Source organism: Poecile atricapillus, chromosome 20 (assembly GCF_030490865.1).
Source record: "Poecile atricapillus isolate bPoeAtr1 chromosome 20, bPoeAtr1.hap1, whole genome shotgun sequence".
Classification (NCBI taxonomy): domain Eukaryota; kingdom Metazoa; phylum Chordata; class Aves; order Passeriformes; family Paridae; genus Poecile; species Poecile atricapillus.
The window spans coordinates 6,319,592-6,344,320 of record NC_081268.1 but is presented as its reverse complement, the minus strand read 5'-3'; the positions used below and the strand labels follow the sequence as shown (position 1 = coordinate 6,344,320).

General features: G+C 41.3%; 2 protein-coding genes across 9 annotated transcripts in view; both read left to right on the top strand.

Moving 5' to 3' along the window:
- Window positions 1-125: 125 nt before the first annotated feature.
- GLE1 (GLE1 RNA export mediator) lies at window positions 126-9,259 on the top strand. The gene is made up of 16 exons (XM_058853733.1): window positions 126-318; window positions 654-875; window positions 1,903-2,028; window positions 2,192-2,340; window positions 2,661-2,721; window positions 2,999-3,253; window positions 4,024-4,252; window positions 4,378-4,493; window positions 4,689-4,758; window positions 5,094-5,236; window positions 5,924-6,114; window positions 6,551-6,680; window positions 7,003-7,107; window positions 8,078-8,160; window positions 8,307-8,370; window positions 9,075-9,259. Exons 1-16 carry the CDS (start codon window positions 223-225, stop codon window positions 9,141-9,143), a joined length of 2,109 nt encoding a protein of 702 aa, XP_058709716.1. The 5' UTR covers window positions 126-222; the 3' UTR covers window positions 9,144-9,259.
- Window positions 9,260-11,760: 2,501 nt separating this feature from the next.
- SPTAN1 (spectrin alpha, non-erythrocytic 1) overlaps window positions 11,761-24,729 on the top strand; it is a 45,953-nt gene continuing 32,984 nt past the window's right edge. Inside the window, exons 1-9 of one of the 8 annotated variants that reach the window (XM_058853592.1) lie at window positions 11,849-11,870; window positions 12,886-12,939; window positions 14,827-14,877; window positions 19,990-20,229; window positions 20,868-20,993; window positions 21,306-21,374; window positions 22,321-22,461; window positions 23,456-23,602; window positions 24,203-24,336. In XM_058853592.1, coding sequence (XP_058709575.1) covers window positions 14,845-14,877; window positions 19,990-20,229; window positions 20,868-20,993; window positions 21,306-21,374; window positions 22,321-22,461; window positions 23,456-23,602; window positions 24,203-24,336 — 890 coding nt within the window. In that variant the 5' untranslated portion in view covers window positions 11,849-11,870; window positions 12,886-12,939; window positions 14,827-14,844. Of the gene's footprint in view, window positions 11,871-12,885; window positions 12,940-14,826; window positions 14,878-19,989; window positions 20,230-20,867; window positions 20,994-21,305; window positions 21,375-22,320; window positions 22,462-23,455; window positions 23,603-24,202; window positions 24,337-24,729 lie in introns of all 8 variants that reach the window. The other 7 variants (XM_058853594.1, XM_058853595.1, XM_058853596.1 and 4 more) reach the window with 7 other exon arrangements.

Sequence of the window (24,729 nt, the reverse complement as noted above, 5' to 3'; positions counted from 1 at the left end):
GTGAAGCTGCGGCTGTTTCACCGCGCCGCTGCCGCGGGCGGGACTCGAACCCGCGGCACCGAGGCGGGCCCCGCCTGTCCGCCAGGGGGCGGCCGCCGCCCCGCCCACCCGGCATGAGGCGGATGCGGCCATTGCGGGCCGGAAGGGGCGGGATGGGGCCGGTCCGGCCGTGGGGGTCCCTGCGGGCCGCCAAGGAGCTTTGAATCGGGACACGGGATCGCCATGGAGTCGTGGCAGCTCCGCTTCGACACTCTCGAGGCCCTGCGCCTCTCCAGCAAGGGCCAGTTGAGCTACTGCAGCCGCTGGCAGGAGGATGAGGTGAGGGCTCGCCCCGGGAGTCGGCTCTGCCCGCTGGGAAACACCGCCCGCTCATCTCGGTGATTCCCAGAGCTTGAAATACCCCCAGACCGGGTCCAGGCTCGGGAGTGCGGGGTCAGGGATCAGGGCTGGCCCGAGGGGCTTCAAATGTCCTGCAAAAGTAGGGGAGTCTGGGAAAAGTACTGGAAAGATAGCAGAAAAAATGGTTAAATGGGATAGTGAGCTACGATGATTATCATCAGCAGCTACTGACTCTGCCGGTGTGCTCATGGGGTGTTAAAGTTTTATTGAATGTTAAAGCTGTGCCGCATTCACGGAGAATGTTTTCTTTCAAGGCTGCCTTGGAAGGATGTGTGGCTCCCGTTGAGCTTTCCCCTTACTGCGGCTGGGTGCTGGACAGCCTTAGTGGGCAATTAGCCCAAGAAATCACATCTTCCGGGACGTCAACGCCCAAACAATCCACTCCACTCCCAAAACGGGCGTCTGAGGAGAAGATCCCTCCTGGCAGCCACCGAAGCTCTTCACCACCTTCATCTACAGAGCCCAGTGAGACCAAGGTAGCTCTCTGATTATAATTCACGTGTTTATGGAGCAGCTGTGAAGAAAAAAAAAAGTCCTAACTTGCTGCTGTAAATTGTCAGATTAAGGCTGGTTTGTGCTCTGTTAATTTATGGGGAAAGCATCCTTAGTTTTAATTTTTTTGTAGCATGAGCAGGTGATGATAAAAGTAGTGTAAACAAGATTTTCACAGAAAAATGTTTCACAGCAGACCCAAAGCAAACTCCATTTTTCACCATAACTCAGGGAAACTAGTAGGGAAACTAACTAGTTGGAGTTGTGTTGTGTTATGGATTAGCAGCACAGGATTCATCCATTTGGAGGGATAAGGTCACAGAGGAGGGTCAGGGTTGTTGTAAAAGTCCATAAGGTTCTCTGGAGTCTTTAAGTGACTTACAAGTGTTCTGACTATTTTACAAGGCAGAAGAGTTGGAAGCTGGGCAATGAGCAGTTGAGTTTTGGAAGTAATTAAGTTGATGAAGCCATTTCATGATTTCCCTCTGGAAAGGGAAATGTCCGCTGTTTTGTTCAATGATGACTTCACCACATGACAGCGATACTGAGCAGCAAAGTTTTGTGTCATCCTGCCTCTAGTGAGACTTAAAAAATATATTGTGAGGAAAAGATACTAGTGAAGCAGCAAGATGAGATAAACTTCATAAGAGAGTCTCAGGACTCCTCCTGAAGAATGATTCGAAGTATAAACCTGTCTTCCCTGACTGTTCAGAGGACATGAGGGGTTGTCTGGGCTTTCCAGGTGTCAGTTGGCCTTTGTCAAAGTCCTTGAGACTCTTGGTATGTTTGCTCCCAGTTTTAGTGATTGGAAACGTAATTATCCCAGTGTTGGAGGATACTCAATATAGTGAGGTTGCACTGCTGGGGTACATAACTGCTCTTGAAATGTGTATTTGTTGATTCCTTTGTCTTTTTCTTCAAAAATAATAGTTTTGGAGACTTGCTTTATCTGTTTTCCACTCTGAGTTGCTGATCCTTTCCTTAGTTGCTGATTTTTTGCTGACCATGCAGGAAAACGATCATCTTAGTCTCCTGGAAATAAATCAAGAAGTTGTTCCAACAGCTCTGTCATCTAAAGTTGCAAAAGTCGAAGGCTGCATTCGGATGTATGAAGAGATACACAGGCTGAAAGCAAAGGTAAGAAAAAAGGAGTGTGGGGATGTCTGTGAATCCCAGGAGAGCTCCACAGTCAGAGGCAACAGTGCAAGGACAGCAAGTTATAAATGTTGGGCAGTTTCATTTGTGTTTTCTTGTGTCCAGATTGTTCAATGATTACCTTTGGTGCCCCTCTGTAATGCAGGAGAGGCTGAGACAGCGGCAGGAGGAGCAGGAGCAGATGGTGAGGGCAGCCTATGCTCAGGCCAGTGAGCAGCTGAAGCGCTTTGATGAACTGAGGGAGCTAAAGCGGCATCAGGAATTCCAAGAGTTGCAAGAAGTAATGGAGAAGAGGTGAGATTACCTCTGGTATCTTTAGAATTTTATAGCATTTAATCAAAGTGAGGATTAATTCTTGTTCCTGACAATTCTGTGCTAGTCACTTGTGGTTGGAAATCTCACCAGCTGCTTGTCTTACATTAATTCTCCTGTTAAGAGTTTGGCTGCCAGAGTAGATGTCTAGCTATTGTTGAGGAATCAGTGGTTAGAAAAAGACAATAATTGTGATAGCTAAAGTTTCTTTAGCATGTTTTAAGATTAACTTACTGTGTGTTGGTTTGTGTTTTGTCTCCTGAATGTCTTGAATAGTTTTTCTGTCTTTATGTGTATTGTAGCTCAAAGGAGGCTCAGGGGCAGCAAGAGAAGTTGAAGGAAGAACATCGACATAGAGCAAAGGTCTGAGACTCTTAAGAATTGTCTTTCATAGAAGACTGTGACTGCTGGGTGGGACTGGAAAGACCAATTGATTTATTTATATTTCCATGACACCCTGGAGTGAGGATGGATTTTCTGGTGCTATCCTGGGCACCTGCTGCCCTGTGGAAATGCAGTAAAGGCACTTGTGTCATAGGAACAGGAAGGCCCTGTAAAGCTGCAGTCATCAGACCAGGAGGGAACTGTACAACTGGAGTTATTGAAGTATTTTATGACTCTTGTGTCTTTGTCTCTCCAGATATTGAACCTAAAATTGCGTGAGGCAGAGCAGCAGAGGCAACGGCAGGAAGAGCTGGAACGTTTGCGCAAGGAAGAGGGCCAGGAGAGACTGCGTCGCCTTTATTCCATCCAGGAGGAACTGCTGCAGCTGAACCAGCAGATTGATCCCAACTACAGGCACAAAGACTTGCCCAGAATCGATCTGTCTGCATACAGCAATCGTGGCAATCAGATCTGTGGACTGGTGTCAGGGCTCATTCGCACCACAAGTGAGGTACAGGCTCTGGAGTTGTTACCTTTGGCTGTCATTCCTTCATAAAGCTCCCTGCAGTTTTCTTCAAAGGCAGCTTGTCGTGAGGCCCTTAAGTAAGATGTCACAGCAATGTTTTTTAGAGATTCATCCTATAAAGCACCCAATTTCAAAGGGGAATTCTTTCCTCTGGCACTTCAGCTGTTGTCTTGAAAATGGCTTATCAAAATGCATGAGAACTTCTACAGGAGAAAAATTCAAATTAAATTGCTGTAAACTCTTGGTGCTGTAAAGTTCCTTCTGTGACAGTGGACTGGTTCATGAATTGTTAAATACTGAACAGCTTATGATTCTCCTCTGCTCATAAGCTTTTCTGCAGTAGCTGGCTTTCCTTGACATTTTTTCTCTTTGGGGTGGGATACAAATCTCGAAAGATAAAACACTAATAAGGCTAATCCTGTGTTCCAGCTTGTCACTGCTGGCTTTCAGCAGGTTTCAGCTGGCTTGTCACAGAGGCTTTCAGTAAAGCAAGGTTTTGCACTGGAGTTCACTTGCACCTGTCCAAGTGTATTCATTTTTGTTGTTCAAGATCTTATGAGATTTAGTCATGGATTTAGATTATTTACAAATATTATGATAATGTTATGTACAAATAAAGGAGATGGGGATAAAATAAGTAGTTAGCTCCCAGATTATCTGAAAACAAATGTTTCAAAGGCTCTTTGCTCTTGCTGTTGGCCCTCTGACACTGGAAACAAAGGTTAATGCTGTGTTACCTCTCATGTTCTTTTCAGAAAGGGTTCCCAACTCAAGCAGATGTGGCCAGCACTGAACGAGCCTTGCAGGAGATGCGAGGGTTGATATCCAGCATGCAGCAGGAAATCACTGCAGCTCTAGAAGAAAAAAAGAGAAAAGATGAAGAGGAAAAGAAACAAAAGCAGAAAGAGTTAGAGCAAAAAGAGCAAATGAAGAATCAGACTCCTGCCCCTGCACAGCAACTGGGGGGAAAGCAGCAGAAGGAAGGTTGGTTAGACTTTTTTTTAAAATCTTTTTTTATTCCTTTGCCTTTTGTTTTTTTAAAATGAATTTTCTCACTAGAGGTTTAGGTCTTTCTTAGTTATCATCTTTTTTGTTTTTTTTAATAACAGGACTTCAAGTTAAAACAGAAGAAAGTATCATGCAATGGTACCAGCAGCTTCAGGATGCTGCTGAGAAATGTGTTGCTGCTTTCAGTGAAATTGGAAACTGCAAGGGCAACACTGAGGTATGAACAAATTATTAATACTGTTGAGGAGAGATTATCTTAATTTCTAGGGTAAATAGGATAGCACTCATTTAAAAAAAAAAAAATCAAAACTCGATTGTAGCAGCTTGTTTTGCCACTCTGCTCATCCAAACTATTATAGATATATGCTTGTTTGGAAAGGTTTTTAAAGTTGTTTGTTTGTTTGTTCTCCAGGTGAAGAAGATAAAAACAAACTTGCAGAAAGCAGCTACAATCCCTGTGAGCCAGATCTCCAGCATATCAGGTCAGGAAAACTGAAGAGCTCAATCCCACTGAAATTCCATTTGCTTTAAAGATTTTATCAGGGCACAAGCATGTCAAGTGTTCCTGTAATTATCCCTACAGTAGAAAGCTGACCTGCACACAACCTATCTGGGCAGTAGGGTTTGCTTGTGTTTTGAAGGCCTCTTACTTCCCTCAGAGGCATCTTTACCTCAGGATTAAGTTTGGTTAATCAGATGGAGCAAAAATGCCCTTTGGAGTGTGGGTCTGGTGTTGGTGAGCTTGATGTGGTGTGGGGTAAGACTTGTCTGCTGTTCCCTTATCTTCTTTCTCCATACATCCCTTATGTATTTGCAGGCTCTAAGCTGAGAGAGGTGTTTGACAAGATCAATAACCTGCTGTCTGGGAAGCCTGTTCAGACTGAAGGGCAAACTGTGTCAGTGACTCAGCATCCACAGGGGCTGGAGTTTGTTTATTACAAACTTGCAGAGAAGTTTGTGGTGAGGAAGTCTCTTCTTTGGGGTGGCACAGGTGCTCTAGGAGATTCTTTTCAACACTGAACTGTCTCTTCAGCTATGAAGAACAAAATAATTGGATGTTCAATTTGCCTGTCTTAATGCAGTGAAAAAACTTCATTTCTTTCCCTTCCAGTCCTTATCTTGGCAGAATTTGGAGGACAAAAAACCCCAACACTAAGGCTCAAGAGGCAAACTTCAGTCCCTGCTTTGTTGTTAGCACCTCTCAAGAAATTAAGTTTAAGTTGTTTTTTGAAGTTGGCAGTATTTTTCTCTTGTCTTTATTTGCAAAATTTGGACTGTTTGAAACTTTTATCCCTGCAGGAACAAATGCATGCAAAAATCAGCCCATGGAGTAAAACTGTGACTGATTTGTAAACATTTGAAAGTTATTGTTTGGGTTGAGAATATCTGTGCAGCCTGCACTTTGAGCCTGTGTTTTCTAATCCCACTTTTCTATGCTGAGCTAGATTTTATTGTCATCCTCTGTGGGAGCTGAGGATATGCGGCTTCATCAGCTTTTCTATCCTTGGCTTCATAGCCATGGAAACGTTCAGATCCTTTAGTAAAGGCTAACTACAAAAATGAGGATTTTTTTTTTTCTTTTTTTTTTTTTTTGCCTGAGAAATAACTTGAAGGAATGGTGGCTGACTTTCCTTTTCCACCCTCCAGAAACATGGGGAAGGAGAAGTATCTTTTCACCATGATTCAGCTTTCCCAATTGCTGTGGTGCTCTCAGGAATCTGGGAATTACATCCTCGAGTCGGAGACATCTTTTTAGCTCATCTGCACAAAAAGTGCCCATATTCTGTGCCATTTTACCCAGCTCGGAAAGAAGGGACTTCTATGGAGGAGTATCAGAGGTAAATTTATTACTGAGCTTTTTCTGCATGAACTCTGCAAGGGTGGAGACTATTCTGAGTGAGCTTCACTTTCGTCCATCCCTGAACACAAAGGCATTGGCTCTACAGGTTCACTCACAAGTGTGTGGAAATCATCTTGTTCCAACCCCCTGCCATGGCAGGGACACCTTCCTCTAGACCAGGTTGCTCAGAGCCCCATCCAACCTGTCCTTGAACATTTTCTTGGATGGGGCAGCCACAGTTTCTCTGTGACCTGTTCCAGTGCCTCACCATAGTGGTGATCCAGAGGGTAATGATCAGCCTTTGCAGGAATTCTTGCATGTTTTTTGAAGAATCCCTATTCTCAGCAGAGTTGGCTTCAAGTAAGCTGAGAGCTGCAGGGACTTGAGTGAATACGTTTTGCTGTACTAAAACTAGAATGTTTTCTCATACTAAGGATTCTTGGATATGAAGTTCATGATTCTAAAGTGGAAGAACAAGATCATTTTCTTAAAAGGATGTCAGGAATGATTCGTCTCTATGCTGCCATCATTCAGCTCCGGTGGCCTTATGGAAACAAACAAGGGGTACGTATGTGCCATTATGCTTAGAACCTTGTTACTATCCCAGAAGTCAATTAAATGTATTGGAAGCTTGTTTTGTAGTTGAGGTGTGCTGAATTTAAACTAGCTCAGGATATATTTGAAGAAAAATAGTCATAACCATGATGAACAAAGCAATGCCAAGTAATTAATGATGTGGACTTTTACTTCCTTTACATTTTCACAATGATCAAGTTTTATGTCAAGTGTTATAAAGACAAGAGTCAATCAGAAAGTTGTCTGTTTTGATAATTGTGTTTTACATGTCATAAAGCAAGTGCTGAGTAGATTCTTTGTTGCTTTGTAGGCACATCCTCACGGTCTGAGCTATGGGTGGCGCTGGCTTGCGCAGATGTTGAATCTGGAGCCTCTGGCAGATGTGACAGCTATGCTGCTTTTGGACTTCCTGGAAGTAAGTGGTGTGGGTAACTGTTAGTAGTTAAATGTCACTAGTTTAGATGCCTTTTGGGTTCTGAAGGGATTGGTATGGGGAGATTCACAGCAGGTTTTTTAAACTTGTTCTTATTCTTTCAAAAAGGAACATGAATATTTCCACGTTCTTGCAAATACAGCTTTGGAGTTCAATGATTTCAAAACTGAAGTTTTTATAAACACAAATGCTACTGTTGTATTTGATTCTGTTTTAAGGCTTCTGGTATTTTAAAAATAGTTGTATAGTCTTATGTAAGGTCTGTTCTAAGCACTCAGCACTTCGTACAGTGCAAGGAGGTCCTGTGGCTGTTCCAGCCAAATTAGTTCATAAAACAGGATAGATTTTTCAGGCTGAAAAGATCAGAGCCTGATGGATATTAATCCTGTATCCTCAGATGTAGGCCTGTGCTGAATAAGAGCCGTAGTTAAAGGCTGAAGTCAGGGGACACAAACACTGTCAAACACAAGCACCTTCTCTGGTCTTCAAATGCTTCTAAAGAACTGAGAAAGTACACGAGAGAGTGGGAAGTGAAATACCCCATGGGGGAATTCTGTTAGGCTGGTGAAGTCAGAGGAACATTTGTCCTGTAAACTGTGGAGAAAGCTGATGAATCACTGCACACAGCAGTAATCACAGCGGGGAAATGACCACAGTGTGCCCCAGCAAATGGTGTTAGAGAAGAGGACTATTTTTGGAAGGAGACTGGGGTGAAATGAAGGATAGCAAGATTCGTGTCAGTGGCTACCACAGTCAGCAGGAAAAAAGGTGATTGTGGTAGCAGTAGTAGCAGTAACAGCACTTAGAGGATTTGCTTGTTTTAGTGTAGGTGTATTTCTTTAAATGTCTGAATAAAGCATTAAGTCGTTGGCATGAACAGGTTCATTGCAGCTGTCATGCAAGCCTGAAACCTAATTCTATAATCTGCACTTTGTGCTTTTCTGTATCACAGGTGTGTGGCAATGCTCTGATGAAGCAGTATGGGATTCAGTTCTGGAAAACAATGTTCTTTATCCAGAAATCCTATATCCCAAGGTATGATATCTGGGGTTAGGAATCTCGGTGTTCGCTCTGAAATGACTCATCCATGTTTTCCAATCTCTGCCATCCACCCCCACACCCTCTTGTGAATCAAACCCAACTTTCTAAATAGATTTTGAAACGTGCTGTTGTTTCTGCAGAATTGAAGCTGTGACCAGTTCTGGCCAGATGGGCGGTTTGTCACGTTTGAAGAATTTTGTGCAGGTAAAGCAGTTTTGGGGTTTATTTTTTTGTTCATTTAATTTTCAGGTGCTTTTGTTTGGGTTTTGTTTTCTCCCATCACTGAATATATGCATCATTTGAATAATGATGCTGGCACTGCTTGCTTCACACCTTATAATTCAGACCTCTCTCTGTGCTCTAACCCATATTTTGTAACTTTTCAATTACTGAATTATCTGAATGATAGTTATGATGTCAAACACCTTGCTGCTTTCTTACCCCTCATCTAATTTTTATCAATGAAAATGTATTTTGGTTATAAAGGAACATCAGTGAGAGGAGACATACAGGATGAGGAGAATTCTGCTGAGTCATTTCTGTCACAGCTATTTCTTATCAGTAGTTGCTTGTTTTTAGCACTTGTCCTGATTAAATATATGGGGAAGTGACATTTTAAACTGCTCTCTGTAGTGTTTGCTTAGCATTGCATTCTGCATATTTTTTTAATAAAGCTTGCAAAACTGTAAAATACTTGATTGTTTAAATTGTTCTGTGAATGTTGACTTAGATTATGATATTAAAATATGACAGCTTTGAAGTTGTACTTTCATAATTAATTCTGGTACATTTTATTAGCAATGCTTTGAATGTATAGTAAGAGCCATCAGAATTTCTAAGAAGAGATGCTGAATTGAAATACACGTTTATTTAATATAATCTTTATTATTTTTCTTTCTCTTTAATAGAAATGTCTAAAAGCAGAGGAAATTCCATTACCAAAAGGCATTCTGACACCTTCCTTTTGGAGAACATAAATCAATCTGTATTTCCTTTCCCTTTAATGTTTAATTCAAGAAGATTTATTTGTTAGAAGCTAATCTTTGCATTATATCTTTATGAGTTTTTGTATAATAAATTACTGAAACTTCAAGACTTTTCCTTCATATGTTTGATCATGTGGAAGATGCTTTAAATCCATTGTCCTGATGGCGCCAGAGGCCCTTGGACTGAAAAATTGCACAGTACTGTTCAGCTCATGGAAGTGAAAATACCTCACAGCTTTATGAACTCTTAACAGCATAATCAATATCAAACTTACTGCTAGAACTTTATTTTTGTAATTCATACATCTTTTATAATTGAGCTGTAATTATACTGATGGACGTGTTTGTCTCAACATCATCTAAAATCTGTGGTGAGGCTGGTAAAGGTTGAGCAGTGCTGACACTTGTCTCCCTTGGATGTAATTTCACTCCAGAAGGCAGGACTGGGTTGAAAGGAGGTAGACTCATTCCTCCAAAAGGTTTGTGGGAGAAAGAATACAATAAAAATACTATGTTGTTTTTTTCTGTTGGAGAGGGACAGTCAAGAAAATCCACAGCTCCTTGATGAATACAGGAGATGGGAAATCTGTTGGATTTGCAGTGGGCTGTCCTTGAACTTTTTTGGTGACCTCTAAAATGAGAAAATTTACTTCTGGGTAATACAAGGTAGTTAATTATTCTGTCACTATACTGTTGTAAGTTGAAAATGTTGTTTTTACCAGACTGGGGTTTGTTTTTCCTAGAGGTGCCAGGGTTTAAAGCTGTAAAACATGGAGTTGAGGTCGTATGAGAATGTGAATTTGATTTTCTATATAGTTCTTGAGATTTCTGAGAAAAGGTTGTAACGTGCTTTGGAATTCAGGACTGTAAAACCCTTAAGATTGTCTTTAAAATGTCTAGTACCTAAGTAAAATTTGCATTTGGTTTATGTATTTTGTAAACTGACTCTGGAACACTTTTGACTACTGTTACCTTGTGATTGTTCTGGGAAATTGGAAATACTCTCCTGGTGTCCTTTTTGCCAGATAACTCTGAAGCAATGCAACTTTTATTAGTATACTTGAAAATGTACTGAGTGGAGATGTTTTAATTATATATTGCATATCCATAATTATGGTGGAGATTTACTTTGCCAAGACAGTAATTGGTCCTGTCTGTTAGAAACAATTGTCTGCCTGTGCCAAACCCAAGGAAGAATTTGATGATGTACTTGTGAAATACAATACTTATTTTTTTGCTGACAGCTACTTGGGGTTTCTAACATTTGTGGGGTAAATAAAAGTATATATTTTCATAAAAAAAAACAAGATATCCTTTTCTGCTTCAGTAAGAGCATCCACACATCTACTATCTTAAAAATACTAGTAAGATTTTCTAAATAATGTGTGTGCTTGATGAGAATCAATATTTATTTTTAGATGTAGCTTGAGGTTGTGTCTGCTGCTTGAGCTGAATGTTTGACTTGTTTTTATCATTTTAGCAGGTTTGGATGTTAGCCAGTTGGTGTTGTGAAGATGCACTGCAAATAAGGTCATATGCATATATCCCTGGTAGTTTTACATGTGTTGATATCAAATATGACCAAGGAGAGCACTGCAGATGTGGAAATACTGTGCCTTCAGGATGAGATGCATCAAAGTTGATGTGAGTCAGACTCCTGCTTGGAGACAGAAGTTCCAGGCAGTCCCAGGGATGCAATGTCACCATAAGTGCCTGTGCTTCCAATTAAGTACTTCACTCAAAGTGTTATTAATTCACACAGCCATCAAACCCACTCACCACTTTGAGCCAATAACATTCCTGCTGCCTTCCAGCCCTCCAATCTCTAATTATTTAATTTTTTTTAGAGTAGAATGTGTCTATTTTAAACATTGATTTAATGCTAAAGGCTCATTTTCCTTTGAATTTATGCATCAGCTTTTCAGAAATAGCTTTCCCTTGACAGGCTCTTGCTGCCTTTTGATGCTGTGTCCTTGCCAGGCTTCTGGGTGACACTGCATGGTGCTTCAGGCAACCACTCTTACCTATACATCTGAATATAAAATTTATATATATATATCTGTGTGTGTGTGTGTGTGGGCGGTGTGTATTATACATATATATAAATACATATCAGTATAAAACAAAACTAACAGCGCTGCTGCTTTGACAGTGGCTGGATGCTGCACAGGGGACCTGTCCCCATCACTGAGGCGCAGAACTTCGACTCACTGAGAACCAAACTGACCCTGACGCTGGAGAAGGGGGCAGAGACCCCTCTGCCGACCCTCTGCGCCGACATTTTAACCTTAACTCTAATCTTGTGATTTTTGTGGTGCCCGAGGCCGGTCCCTACAGGGCACGAATGCCCTCTGCGCCGTCCTCCTCCGCTCGGCTCTTTCCGGAAGCGCTCGGTTCCTTCCGAAACCCCTCGTTCCGTTCCGGACCCTCTCCCAGGCTGTTTACGAACACCTCGGTCTCTCCGGAGCTGCTCGCCTTTTTCCGGACTCACTCGGTTCTCTCCGATCCCCATCGTTCACCGGCGGACATCGGGTGGGCGTGGCCTCCCTTTTCCCGATTCTTTCCGAAGTCCTTCGGCTCTTTCCGACCGAGCAGGGCAGCTCTGGGGCGCTTACGTCACCTCCGGCTATGTTATAAAAGGGCGGGCGCGGGAGGCTCGCGCGGTCCGTGGCGGAGGGCGAGGAGCCGGCGGGAGGTCTCTGCTCACCCACAGACCCGGTGAGGGGATAGGGCGAAGAGTGGGCGGGGGGCGCCGCGCGGCCTTCACCGCGCCCCGCTCGGGCTCACCCAGCCCCGTACGCACAGCCGGGCACAGGTGTGCGGGTGAGCCGGGGGAAGCTGAGGCCGGCCCTGCCTCCCCGGACGTCCCTGCCGCCGCTCGTTCTCGCCATCTCTGTATCCGCCGAGCGGTTCTTTATCGTGGTGCGCCGCAGAGCCGGGCCCGGGGTCTCCCCGCGGCCCTCGGGCGAGCGGATCGGAGCGAAGGGCGGGGGCGCGGCGCGGGTGAAGGGCGGGCGGGCAGGGAGCGGCCGTAGTCGCCGTGGGCAGCGCGACCCGCGGCTGGAATCCCATTCAGCGCCCCGGGGAGGGACAAACAGGCGGAAAATAACATCCCCGGCGGTAACAGCCCCTGCCGTGACCGCCCGTCCCTTCAGGGGTGCCGCCCAGCATTTCCCGGGGAGAATTCCCGGGGGATGGAGCCCCCTGCGCTCCGCGGCGCCGGGAACCATCGCACAGCAATGGCTCCCGCGGCTGCCCAGCCCTGTCCAAGGTCAGGAGATGCGGCGAGGAGGAGGAAGGAGCGATGGAGGGGCCGGGGCAGCGGGGAGAGCCCGCTCCGCAGGGCCCGGGGGTCTCCGGGCAGGGACGGACACGGGGGTGGCTCAGCAGAGCTGACAAGCAGGGAGGCATTTCAACGGAATCTCCCGACCTCTGTTCCTTTCTTATGTGTGTTACTTTGTATGTAGGGCAAGGTCTACTGCTTCCTTTGTAAAAGAATCAGGATTTGTCCCTGCCCTGGTTGTTTGGGGTTTTTTTGTTGCTGTTTTTGGTTTTTTTTTGTAATTTAAAATAAATCCAAGTCAAGTGTTTCTCAATTTGTGAACCGCATACACCTTACCTGGCTATAACAATATAAATCTGCATTGCTGGGTCATAAATATGTGCCAATAGGGCAACCATTTTCCCTGATATTGAAGGAAAACCAAGCAATTATCATTGTATATTTTTTCAGCAGGCTCATATTGGCTGTTCAGGATTTTTTTGTAGCTGCTTTATCATATACCAGGTTCGTGTTCCAGTCGAAAATGTACGTGACTTTTGAGCAGTCTTTCATACATATTTAAATAGGTTTTGAAGAGCAGTTGTCTGGAGATGGCGAATGAACATATCAGGGGAAAAAAAAAAAAAAAGAGAAAAACCAACCCAAAAAAAGCCAACTCAGCCTGATATGGTTCTGTATCTTTCTGGGAAACAAATAATCCATTTTCTTTTGGCATTTTTGTTTTCAGCAAAGTGCCAGAAGATTCCAATGACTGTGTTCCCTGAAAGGCCTTAGTCAGGGATTCAGATTTGTTCAAAAGAAATTTTAAATCCCACTGTGGGATTTTCATGCATTTATATACAAGTAGCAGAGAGTTCTTCCTTGAAATCTTCATTTGTCCTTATTTATGGATTGTGCAGAGAAAATAATGGACAGAAGGTTGGAAATGGGTTGCTTTCTGCTGCATTGTGTGCAGGATCTGTAACTGTAATAATGGAATTGTTAAGCTGTAGCAAATACTTGATCCAAGATAACAGGTTACATTGTTCACAAGAAGTCGTTTATTTCAGTTCTTGTTGAAATAAAAAGCCACACTATCCATATTGGTCAGACTGAAATCAAAATTTTATTTAAAGAAAGGGATTTAGCTGTAATGCTTATATGAGATCTGTAGTTCAGGAAGTTAAACATGATTCTGGTTGATTTTTTCATAACAAAGGTAGCAAGAATAACAAAAATGGTGGTTACGTTTACACATTTTAAGCATTTTTTGCACATTTTTCTCCTGCACAGCTGTAGGATAAGAGAGGCCTTAATTCTCTTGGAGGAGAATTAAGGAGGAGGGTGGTACCTCTTGGTGAGAAATTTGTATTTCTCAACTATGACATTTACAGCTAACCTTAGTAATTTAACACAAATAACTTGGTATTTTCACTGCCTTTTTTTAGTCCATTTAATGTATTTATGGGGTTGTAACTGTTTTCGTCATAAATACATTGCTTTTTGGAGACAATTGATCACTTCCCTTTTATCAGAGGAAATAATATGAATTCCTCCCTTTTCTCCTCTACTTGTTAGTGTAGTGTGGGAGTTTGTTTTTTCCATTTGTCCCTGGAGTGAGTGTAGGCAGCAGAAGAATGGGGTGGAGCAGACTGCAGATGCCGTGGATGGAGACAGACTGTGCGAGCACGGCCCGGGCTGTGCTCCCAGGGCTGCCCATGGGTCCAGCAGAGGGGAAATGTGCCGGCTCCCTGCTGCAGCTGACACAGGTGAAGCTGTGCAAATGTCACAGAGACCTCCGCAGCTCCAGCAGGCACAAAGGCACACACACACTGCTGCAGTTTTCCATGGAGGAATTGCAGCATGTCCATAGGGTTGGGGAATGCAAGGACATTTTCAGCTGAAAATTCAGTGGGTTGGACTCGCTTAACAGCTACGTCTCAAAAAATACCTTCTGTCACAAGTGCTACTTGTACATTTTTTGTTGTAGCAATTGAAAATGAACATTTTTATAGATACTTACATTCCAAACCTTCTGATTGAATTTGTGTCCTCAAATTAAGCTGTCACGCTTCATTATGCTGAAGCAAGAACCGTCATTTGCCAAGTCCAGATAACTTGCTTTGCTTTCTGTTTTGACCTTCAGATGATGGTAGTTTTTTGGTTTGTTTTGAACTAGCTGGAAAGGTTAGTAGTACTGAATTAACTGAGTTGTCCTGTTGGTATTGTAACCTTTTTGCATGAGGGGGGTCTGTCATTTTCAATAGCTCGGGTAACACTAACACCAAATTGTTTTATGTGACAAGGAAGCAAAAGGAAAGTGATTAACAGGTACTGTGACAGAAAAATTTCAGCCATATCCTTATGCTGATCATTAGTTGAATGTTATCTTGATTTCCCCCTCCCTTTTAGACTCTACATTCTTCCATCATGTTGTCATCGTTTCGTAAAGTCAAAGTCCAGGTATTTTTCCGTAATGCATGAAGTGCCTTTGCCACACTTGCCTGCCTTTATTGCAGTGACCTGTTTGTAACAAAAGCCACTCGTTTGTATTTATTCTATACAGCAGGTGCTTTATTTGCACTTAGTGTGAGTCTGATCTGTCTTTCCTTTAATACTTTGAGTTGCCTAATTTCTGTCTGTGATGCATGATGTGTGAACATTTTTTAGGAGATTATAGTTCAATATAATCAGTACTGATTATTTTTGATACTGATTAATTTTCCAAGAGGTTTTTATTTTAAAATGTACTTGAGCAGAATCTTTTTCTTTATAGCATCTGCAAATCAACCGTGAGGAGATTTAAAGTGTAGAACATTGTGCGTTCTAAGTTGGCTTTGGTTCCTATTCATCCACTTGCACAAATTTATAATCCTTGAGTTGTTGTGGTGTAACTGTTTGCACACAGTGATGCTTCTGTTTCAGTGGTGGTAAAATAAACAGGATGTATGGATCAGACTTCAGCTGGGGAACACAAGCAACTGGATTTTATTTGGAAATAGTAGTGATGTAAATGTTTATACTGCAATTAAAATTATAATGGAAAGATAACAAAATAGGGATGAAAAACACAGGGGTTAATTATATAATCTTGCATTACCTGTAAACTCTGCATTTCTGCAATGCAGTCAAGGTAATTTGCTTTCTCAGGAGTCTCAGCAGAGTGCAGTCCTTGCCAGCCCTGGATACTTTAATCAAAGGTCTGTGATGTTGAAGCAAAAACAAATCCAAAAAAGCCCCCTTCTATGTAAAAACACCAAATTCAAATAAACAATTCAACTACTCTTATTTAAATAGTGGAATTGAGATTTTAGGATTAAATGGCTAAAAATGAACAGGTCTTCATATTTCAAAAGTGCATAGTTGAGGCTGTGCTCAAACCCTCTTGTCAGCCTAAATCATCAGCTTTGCAAACACTTTGGTTTAAATAATTTACATTTATTTTTTCTTCTAATGTGACAATTTCTGTGTCCCTGTGTTACCTGCTTTTGGGGCTGGTTTGGATTTTACCTGCACTGTGGTTAGTCTGTAGGAGTCTACAGCACCAAACAGCAACTTCAGCACATCTTGGGGTTTTTTTGGTGGGTTGTTGGTTTGTTTTTTGGTTTTTTTTTGGTACTGCAGTGCTTGACTGATTTTTCTGGCTTGGAATTTGTGGAGGTTTGGGGCTGTTAGTGACCTTCCTTAATAGCATATTTGGACATAGTGTTCTGCATATAGTCTAACCTTAAAATGTCTTTATTTTGTACAGTTAAATTCAGCAGACCAAAAAGCCAGGCATTAATTTTGTCCCAATAGTGTTTTAGATCTCTAGGATAGGATATGGCATTCTTTAACTCCTTCTCTGTAACACAACATGCTCAAGCTCCCTTTGCAGTGCATGTTTTCAGAAGGATTCTCTTTGATTTTCCAGCAGTACAAGAACTTATGGACTTCCCTAAACCAGGCAGTCATGGTGGTTTGTTTCTTCCCTGGTGTTTTGAGGGAGCTGTGAATGGGAGAAATGAAATCTGGGGAAAATGTATGTGCTTTTTTTCTTTTCCTCCATCCTTTTGAAGGTTATTTTCACATCCACTTTCTGCCTAAAGAAGAAAGATCAGCAATCTGTTCCCCTTCCCCAGGAGGGAGTAGCTGCTATCAGTTAAATCTTCTTTAGACGAGATTGACGATGTGTGATGTTGATGAACATAAAAAAAAAATGCATTGAGCTGTTCATTTGTGCATACTTGGGAAGCAGGAACGTTTTGGTAGGGAAAATATTTCTGTTGCAGGCTACTGCTGAGGTGATGTATGCTGAATATATGTAACACATCAGGACTTGTCTTAAGAGAAAATTATTTTACTACTTCTGAAGATCTTTATATACTGATATATGATAGTTTTCCAGGCAAAGGAATTTAATTTTTTTAAGCTTCATGTAATTGATTTTAAAAATACACTAAAATCTTCTGCCTAGCACTGAATGTATTTCACATTTGTGCTTTTAAATCCCTGAAAACATGTTTTGGTAAGAGAAATGCTGACAGCTCTGCTGTGTGGCACCACTGTAATTCCTGTTGAACCCACCTCAATTCCGCTGTTCCCGAACTTGAATGGTGTTGCTGACATCATCATTGTTGCACTGCAGTGTCTGTAAATACCTGCAGCTGTATATTTTAGTGTGCTGTTATGTATAATTTGTATTGACTGGGGAAGGCATAGATGGAAGGATGAGAGTAATGAGTTTGTTTTGTTGTTTCAGGTTTTTTCCCTTAATTTAACTACTTTTTGTCGGCTGGGTTTTTTTTCCATTTTGAGTAACATCACCAAAACAGTCCAGTGTGAAGAAGCACTTCTGATTTTTTGAGTTAAGACATAAGCTGATCTAATGTCAGTCTTACAGCATGAAAGGAGGAATGAAATGTCACCTGAACAGCCCAGACCCACTGTCTGGGGCCTGGAAAGTTCCCTCAGCCCCGTTCTTATCGCCCTGCGCCGGCTGTGCCGGGTGGGGCCGGAGGGATGACACTGGTTATCTGGGGACAGCCTGGCACAGTCACATCCCAGTGCTTTTCACCTTCAAAACACAAAGCACAACTTTCACTTGGTGGGATTCGTGCAAGAAGTGCAGAGGTGTATCCTAGGTGTCTTCAAACGCTGTAGTTGGACTGGGAAGTTCTGGGAATGTCTTGGAGGAGTGCTTGGTATTCCAGGGAGTGCTGCTGTTGGAGGTGATACATGGGAGGAGGGAGGGAGACTGCATTGTTCTGCAGCATCCATGACTTTTGAGTTCTGAGCTCCCTGGTGGCTCTGGCAGCACAGACACTGCTGACGTCGGCTGGGGCTGCAGGAAGAACAGTCCATTATTGCTACACTAAAGCACTTCTTTTACAATTGACTCGCTCCACTGTAGTTACAAAAGGAGCCTTTCTTTTAACCAATTCCAGCAAAAAGAGGAGCCAGATTGCCTGGCTTGTGTGGTGAGAGGCAAACCAGCTCCCAGGGTAAATTACAGAAGGTCTCCCATTTGGCTTTCAATACTGTAACAATGTTTGAAATGATAATTTAAATAATTTAAATATTTCCCTAGATTAATAATGTAAATAAGTAATTTAAAATGTTTTCAAATCACTTTGCGGAGGTTATTTTTAATATTGAAATGCAAGCTGAGTTGTATTGTACAGTGAATGAGTGTACAGTGTTCCAGAGACTGACCAGGATTTAATTTTCTCTGAGCACTGCCTAAAACCAGAATCAGCAGAGGGGCTCCAGCCATGCAGTACATTAGACCAGCTGCCACTGTGTTATTCTGGAACACAATGCAGTTTAGAAGAAGTGTTGTTGGGATTCAAACACAGCATGACAGGGAGGAAAGGAAGTTTTTAGCAATAGTTTCCTTTCCTGGAGGAAAAACGCTGTTTGAAAGACTGCTGGAAAAAACAGCTGCTTTCTCAGGGAACCGTATCTGTGCTTGAGCTCGAGTTATGTTCAGAGGTTTGAGCTTTTAATACTCAGATACACTAATCAAGTGGAGATTTTGGTAGCACTGCCAGGCAAAACCTGGGCTTCGTTTATGTAACACAGTCTGCACACACCGGGGTGGTTTTTTCCTTGCCCTCTTTTGACAGTAATGAGTGGAAGAAAAAGCAAAGCTGAATTTGTTTCCTTCCTGCAAGTGCCGCAGTGCAGTTGGGGCTCAGAGTTCATGGGAGCATGGAGTGCTGCTGGCACGGCTGTCCTCTGGAGGGTGGGGACCTTGGAAGGGTAGCTCAGGAATGTGTGGATTCGTCCCCATATGTTCCTTTCTATCAGATTGTCCTTTTACAAGTGCTTGGAAACATGGCCCTTGTAGATCACTTTCCAACCTGTGGAGTTTTCCATACAATTATTCAAGATACATGTCTAATTAAAGCATACAGCTAACTAATGACTAAATAACAATTTAATATTTATTGATGTATTTTAATTGATTGCCTATGCCTTTTAGTCTGCAGTTCTAGTCTGGGTTTCTTCCCTGTCTGGTAGGATTGAGGAGAAGTACCTTTAGCTTGGAGATTGCAGAGTTGATGGTAGAAAAGCATTGAGTGACTCATGTAAACGCTTGTACATGAAGACATTAATTGCTAAATTGTTCAGGCACAGAGTGTTTGTTGCAGCAACCTCTTGATATGCAGTTAGTTGTTAAATAAGAGGTTAAATATTCAAACTTCAATGATAATAATAGTTCCACTTTTAAAATTTGTATTTTGGTTCTATTCTAGTGCCCAGATCTTTTAATAAAAATAAAATTGCTTTTTGAAAGATTAGAAACTGAAAATTAAGGTTGTTGCAATTTTAATAAAAAAGAGAAAAAGCAGATAAGTAGTCAGGTCTTTGCTGCCTGTGGTAACAATATTAGGTTTAAGTACATAAGGCAATATGGAAGGATTTTCAGTCAGAGCGAGATCATTGGTTAAGCAAAATGCTCCTTGACTTAGTTGTCTAAGGCGAGATCTGTGAAGCCTCTTACTGGCTTTTGAAAGGTTATACAGAGAGTGGCAGGATGGGTTTGTAACTTTTTTTAATTGAGTGAATAAAGAAGAGATGCATCAGACAGAGATGTGGGTCTATATATGTATGTAAGTGTATATAGATACATGTGGGCCACTTAAGTGTTGCTTAAAGAAGAGTAATATTCTTTAGTTTAGTATTGAATATTTTAAATACAATATTTCAAGGTATTGTATTTTGTACTAGGAATATTTTATGTCTGTTTCTACACATTTGTGCACAAATCCACATTTTTAGCTGTTGTATTGGACACTTGCATGCTACAGTTTGAGATGACACAGACTTTATATGACTGCAGCCATATTTGACCAAACCAAATAGGTGTTAAATGTCTTTGTAATTTTTCCTTTACTGCTTTCTGCTAGAAGTATGATTTTATTTATATGTAAGATACTTGTATTTTATACACGTACCTGCACACAGAGAAAAGACTGTAAGTAAACCAAATGTGATTTTGGAAAATCAGCTTTTTTTCTGCATGTATCTCTTCCTGATCTATCAGTGTTTTGTAAGACAAACATAATGGGATTTTATTTCTGCTTTCAGAAAATGGACCCAAGTGGTGTAAAAGTGTTGGAAACAGCAGAAGATATCCAAGAGAGGCGTCAGCAAGTTTTGGACCGTTACCACAGGTTCAAGGAACTCTCTTCTCTAAGGCGCCAAAAACTTGAAGATTCCTATCGATTCCAGTTTTTCCAGCGTGATGCAGATGAGCTTGAGAAATGGATCCAAGAGAAACTGCAGATTGCATCTGATGAAAATTACAAAGATCCAAGCAATTTGCAGGCAAGTCCTCTTGCCACTTTATATTTCCTGTACTATTAATTTTAAGGCGTTACAGATCAACTGGGATAGAACAAACACAGAAATGAAACTTGATCTGAGAGTGAAGAAAGATGGATGCAAATACCCATGACCTTGCAAAGTGCTCTTCAAAAGCCTGGCTTTTTTGCTGATGTAGTTGGAATATTTCTAATAATGGACTAGATGCTACATCAGTATAGAAAAAGTTGCTCAGTATAACACAGTGTAAAACCAACTTCATTTAATCCTAGAATTTGTTGGATGCCTTAACTCTGTGAATAAATGTGAATTATCACTTATTGTTTCCACAAAAAAAAAAAAAAAAAAAAAAGATAATTTGTAGAAAATAAGCTTGTATGGGTTTAACTAGCTGACAGGTTCTCAAGGGTTTGAACACTGTCATGTGCAAGAGTAAACACAAGAAAGAAATAACTAAAACTGGGATGTTTGAATCCACCGGTGGATCCACCACATAATACAACTGATTTCAACTGTGCAGTTTTATTGTTTGTTTGTCAGTCCTGAATATGCATAAAACAGACTTAAAATCTTGCTGCTGGGGAATGTGGAGGAGTCCCTGCACCAAATCTCAGTTGCATTCTTTGATGTTTTCCTTTCAGGGGAAGCTGCAGAAGCACCAAGCCTTTGAAGCTGAGGTGCAGGCCAATTCAGGAGCTATCATTAAACTGGATGAGACTGGAAATCAGATGATTAATGAAAGCCATTTTGCATCTGAAACCATAAGAGTGAGTTTTGAAGCATTTTTCCCTCCCCCATTCTTATAGGCCTTTCTTTAAGCACTTCTTTCAGATTACACAGGTAACTCTGTATTCAAAACCTCTCTTAAAAATTTTACAGGTATTTGATTAGTGAAATCATGAGAAAATTTGTATTTGTAAAGCTCATTAGTGGTTTTCTCTTTCATGAGCACCTAACTCATACCTTCTTTTGGATCTGGTTCTGAGGAGAACTGTTTCAAGATGAGATGTTTTTGTAGTGATTAGCAAACTTAATTGATAAGTTCAGCATTTCATTCTAACTTGCCTTTACTGGTTCAGTCCTTCACGCCGTACCGGACTGCCCAGCGCCCGATAGTCACGGCCACCCAAGTGGGGTCCCACATACGAGTAGGTGAAGCTTGTGGCTCTGCAGTGCAACTTGTTTTTGCAATGTCTCCTTCCTTCCTTGGCTGACAGTTTGCACCATCCTTCTGGGCAGTGCTCAGAGCTCTTTCCTCCCTTGAAACCTCTGAACTGAACTTTCTGAGTGGATTAAGTGGTATCCACCCATGATATTCAAAAGCTTCTCTTGAATTACTTTCAGGATTCAGGTCTCGATGAGCAAAATTACAGACAATGGGTGGAGCAGTTACTTTCCTGTTTTGCAAGTTGTGTGCATGTGTGGGAGTGTGGTTTTATTTTTTGCTGTCTATAAAGTTTATAGTGGCTCCCAATAGTTTTGAAAGGCCAAGTGCAGCCAGAGAAACTCAGTATTAAAACTAATAATTGCTCCTAGTATGTCCATATCATGTCACTTCACAATGTTAGTTAAATATATTAACTGCTTAGTGTTAAGAGAAGTTGTTAAAATACAGTGAAATGGCATAAATTTGACCTGAAATAAATGTGTTGTCTTAAATAAGAATGAATTCCCAAATGAATATGCAATTCATTTATTGAGAGCTGACTTTCATATAGAAGACTGAACATTTGAAGGGGAGAGCAGCATATTTTTGGTATGACTTCATATTAACATAGAATTTAAATCAAATTTTATCTCATGATGTTTAGCTCATAGTTATGTAAAGGTAACTATTTGAGAGCTTCATTAATTAGTAATAACTGTCTAAATAGTCAGTTCAGAAATTTCTAATTTTGTGTTACAACACTTTACATAAACTGAAAAGTATTTACTGGAGATAAAATCATAAGGTTGTCCCTCACCCTTTGTCTAAAGTAAGATTTAGGATATACAACTTCAGAAAAGTAAATAAATCTACTGTTAAGGACAGGAAGGGAATACATCTCATCTTCTTTGACAGGAGATTTTAATAACAACATCCTTTTGTTTCAGACTCGACTGCAGGAGCTGCACCGACTATGGGAATTACTGATGGAAAAGATGAGAGAGAAGGGAGTCAAATTATTGCAGGCACAGAAGTTGGTGCAATATTTACGGGAATGTGAAGATGTCTTGGACTGGATCAATGATAAGGTGTATAATTACCTCCTTTAATTGTGTCTCTGATGGGAAATTTGATGTGTTTGTGTGGAAAATTTCTGTCAGCATAGAGTTGCTGGAGGTCAGGTAGTCTCAGAAAGCTTGTAAAGGGACCTGTACATTTTATTTAGTTACTCACGTTGCATCAGCAGTAAGTGTGCAAACTACTGCTGTTCTTCTGCAACCACAGTAAAAGTTCTTAGTCTAAGAGGAAGCCTGTGTGTTGGAGAGTACTTTTAGCACAATTAATCCATTCTTTGCTTTGAGAAGTCAAATAAAATTCAAGTTTTCTCTAAGGGAAATCTTCAAGATGTAAAAGCAAATATTTTTTTAATAAATATTCTAAACTATTTGTTTCAGAAAGGAACCAGCCCAAGCAGCAATCAGTGTGTAGATAGTTACTAAATGATTGGAATATCCTTAGATATGCATTGTAAGGACATGAACTGCAGGAGGACTGTTGGCTCTTGATTCATTAAACTCGAAAGGAAGCAGACCACAAACCACAGTATCAAAAGGAAAAAAAGCCACAAAATAATCACACTGATTTCCGTAAATAATGGTTTGCTGTTTCATATCACTGTGGGTTCAAGCTGTAAACACTGTATAACTGTTACTGAATACAGCACTGCACTTCTTGTGCAGAAATCTTGTGTCAGAAGCCTACAGCAAATGCCCATAAACAGTGTAAAAAGGCACAAATTCCAGTCCCTCTGTGTGCTAAGAATTTGTACTTGAAAAATTAATACGACCAAGGAAGATGAAAAAATAATCCCCTTAGTGATCTTGCATATTTTCTGCAATAATGGGTAGGTGTTGGGGCAGGGAATGGAGATTAATGAAGAAAGTTTGTAGTTTCTGACCTTAAACACTGTGATTGTCTTTGACCTATTGAAAATTAGGACAGTTTGCTTCCTAATTTTTAATTGTGATTTCCCATAGGATATACTGAAATTAACTTTTTTTTTTTTTTTTTCCAATGTGCTAGGAAGCAATAGTGACATCAGAAGAACTTGGACAGGACTTAGAGCATGTTGAAGTTTTGCAAAAGAAGTTTGAAGAGTTCCAGACAGACCTTGCAGCTCATGAGGAAAGAGTAAATGAGGTGAACCAGTTTGCTGGCAAACTTATCCAGGTAAGCATTTATGCATGTTGAAAATCTCTCTTGGCAAGTCAGTTACTGCAGCAAACATTTGTCTTTAACCTCCCCTCTTTCCCCCCTGGTTTGGGGCAGATCTTTAAGCTTTGCATCACATGGGTGCTTGGCTATCTTCACCTTAAATGGTTGCCATTTGATTCACTTGTACTTGTCCTGAACAGCCTGAATAACTGCCCCATCTGGGAATGTTTCTGAGAATGTGGGGAGTAGTGATTAGTAAGAGAAACTTCATATTGGGGTGCAAATTTATTTCCCTTGGACAGGGAGGTTTGATATCTCTTCTGGTTTGATATCTGGGGCCTGATCAAGGATGGAGGCAGGGCAGGAAGTGTTTCATTCCAGGGAAAAAGAAGATACTGTTTATAGTGCTCTTCCCATGGACTAATTAGCATATAGGGAAAACACTACAAGAGTATTGAATGTTTGCACAGTGAAATTTCAGGGAAACTATTGAATTGGGTGATCATCTGGAAAGGACAGAAATTATAAATTGATCTCTTGAAGACCAGCAGCATTTTGTCAATGGATGTAAAACCAAAGAACATATGAAAACAGCGTTTTTCCTTTGCTTGCCAGGAAACACACCCCGAAGAGGAACTGATAAAGTCCAAACAAGATGAAGTAAATGCAAGCTGGCAGCGTCTTAAGGGACTTGCCCTTCAGAGGCAAGGAAAACTCTTCGGGGCAGCTGAAGTTCAGCGTTTCAACAGGTACGAACTTGGCTGGATCTGCTGAATGATGTAACCCTTGTGTGGGTGTTTAATGATGCATTCAGCTGCACACAGTAGTATGAGAAGAGCTACTGTCTCCTATGGCTTTGCTTTGCTCTTCTGCATGACTTGCTGAATGAAGACCTCGTTGTTCTACAATTCTTTTAGAATGGTCATTCTGATGGAGCTTTTCAGAACTTGTCAGTTTTATTCATTCCTGCTAATGGCAGTTTTGCTCTCCTTTCATCTGAGGGCTTTTCCCCCTACTTCTGTTCTAGATGACCCTAAATGGGTGTGCTTTTTTTATTGGATATCAGCCCAATTGTTCTGGAGGATTTTAGCAATGTCTTTATATTCTCCATTTTACAGCATTTTGAGATTTGCTGTAATTAA

Coding starts and splice junctions, on each gene's coding strand:
- GLE1 (XM_058853733.1), top strand. CDS start 223: ATGGAGTCGTGGCAGCTCCGCTTCGACACTCTCGAGGCCCTGCGCCTC. Junction 5,237..5,923: donor AACTTGCAGAGAAGTTTGTG/GTGAGGAAGTCT, acceptor TCCACCCTCCAG/AAACATGGGGAAGGAGAAGT. Junction 8,161..8,306: donor CAGAAATCCTATATCCCAAG/GTATGATATCTG, acceptor TTGTTTCTGCAG/AATTGAAGCTGTGACCAGTT.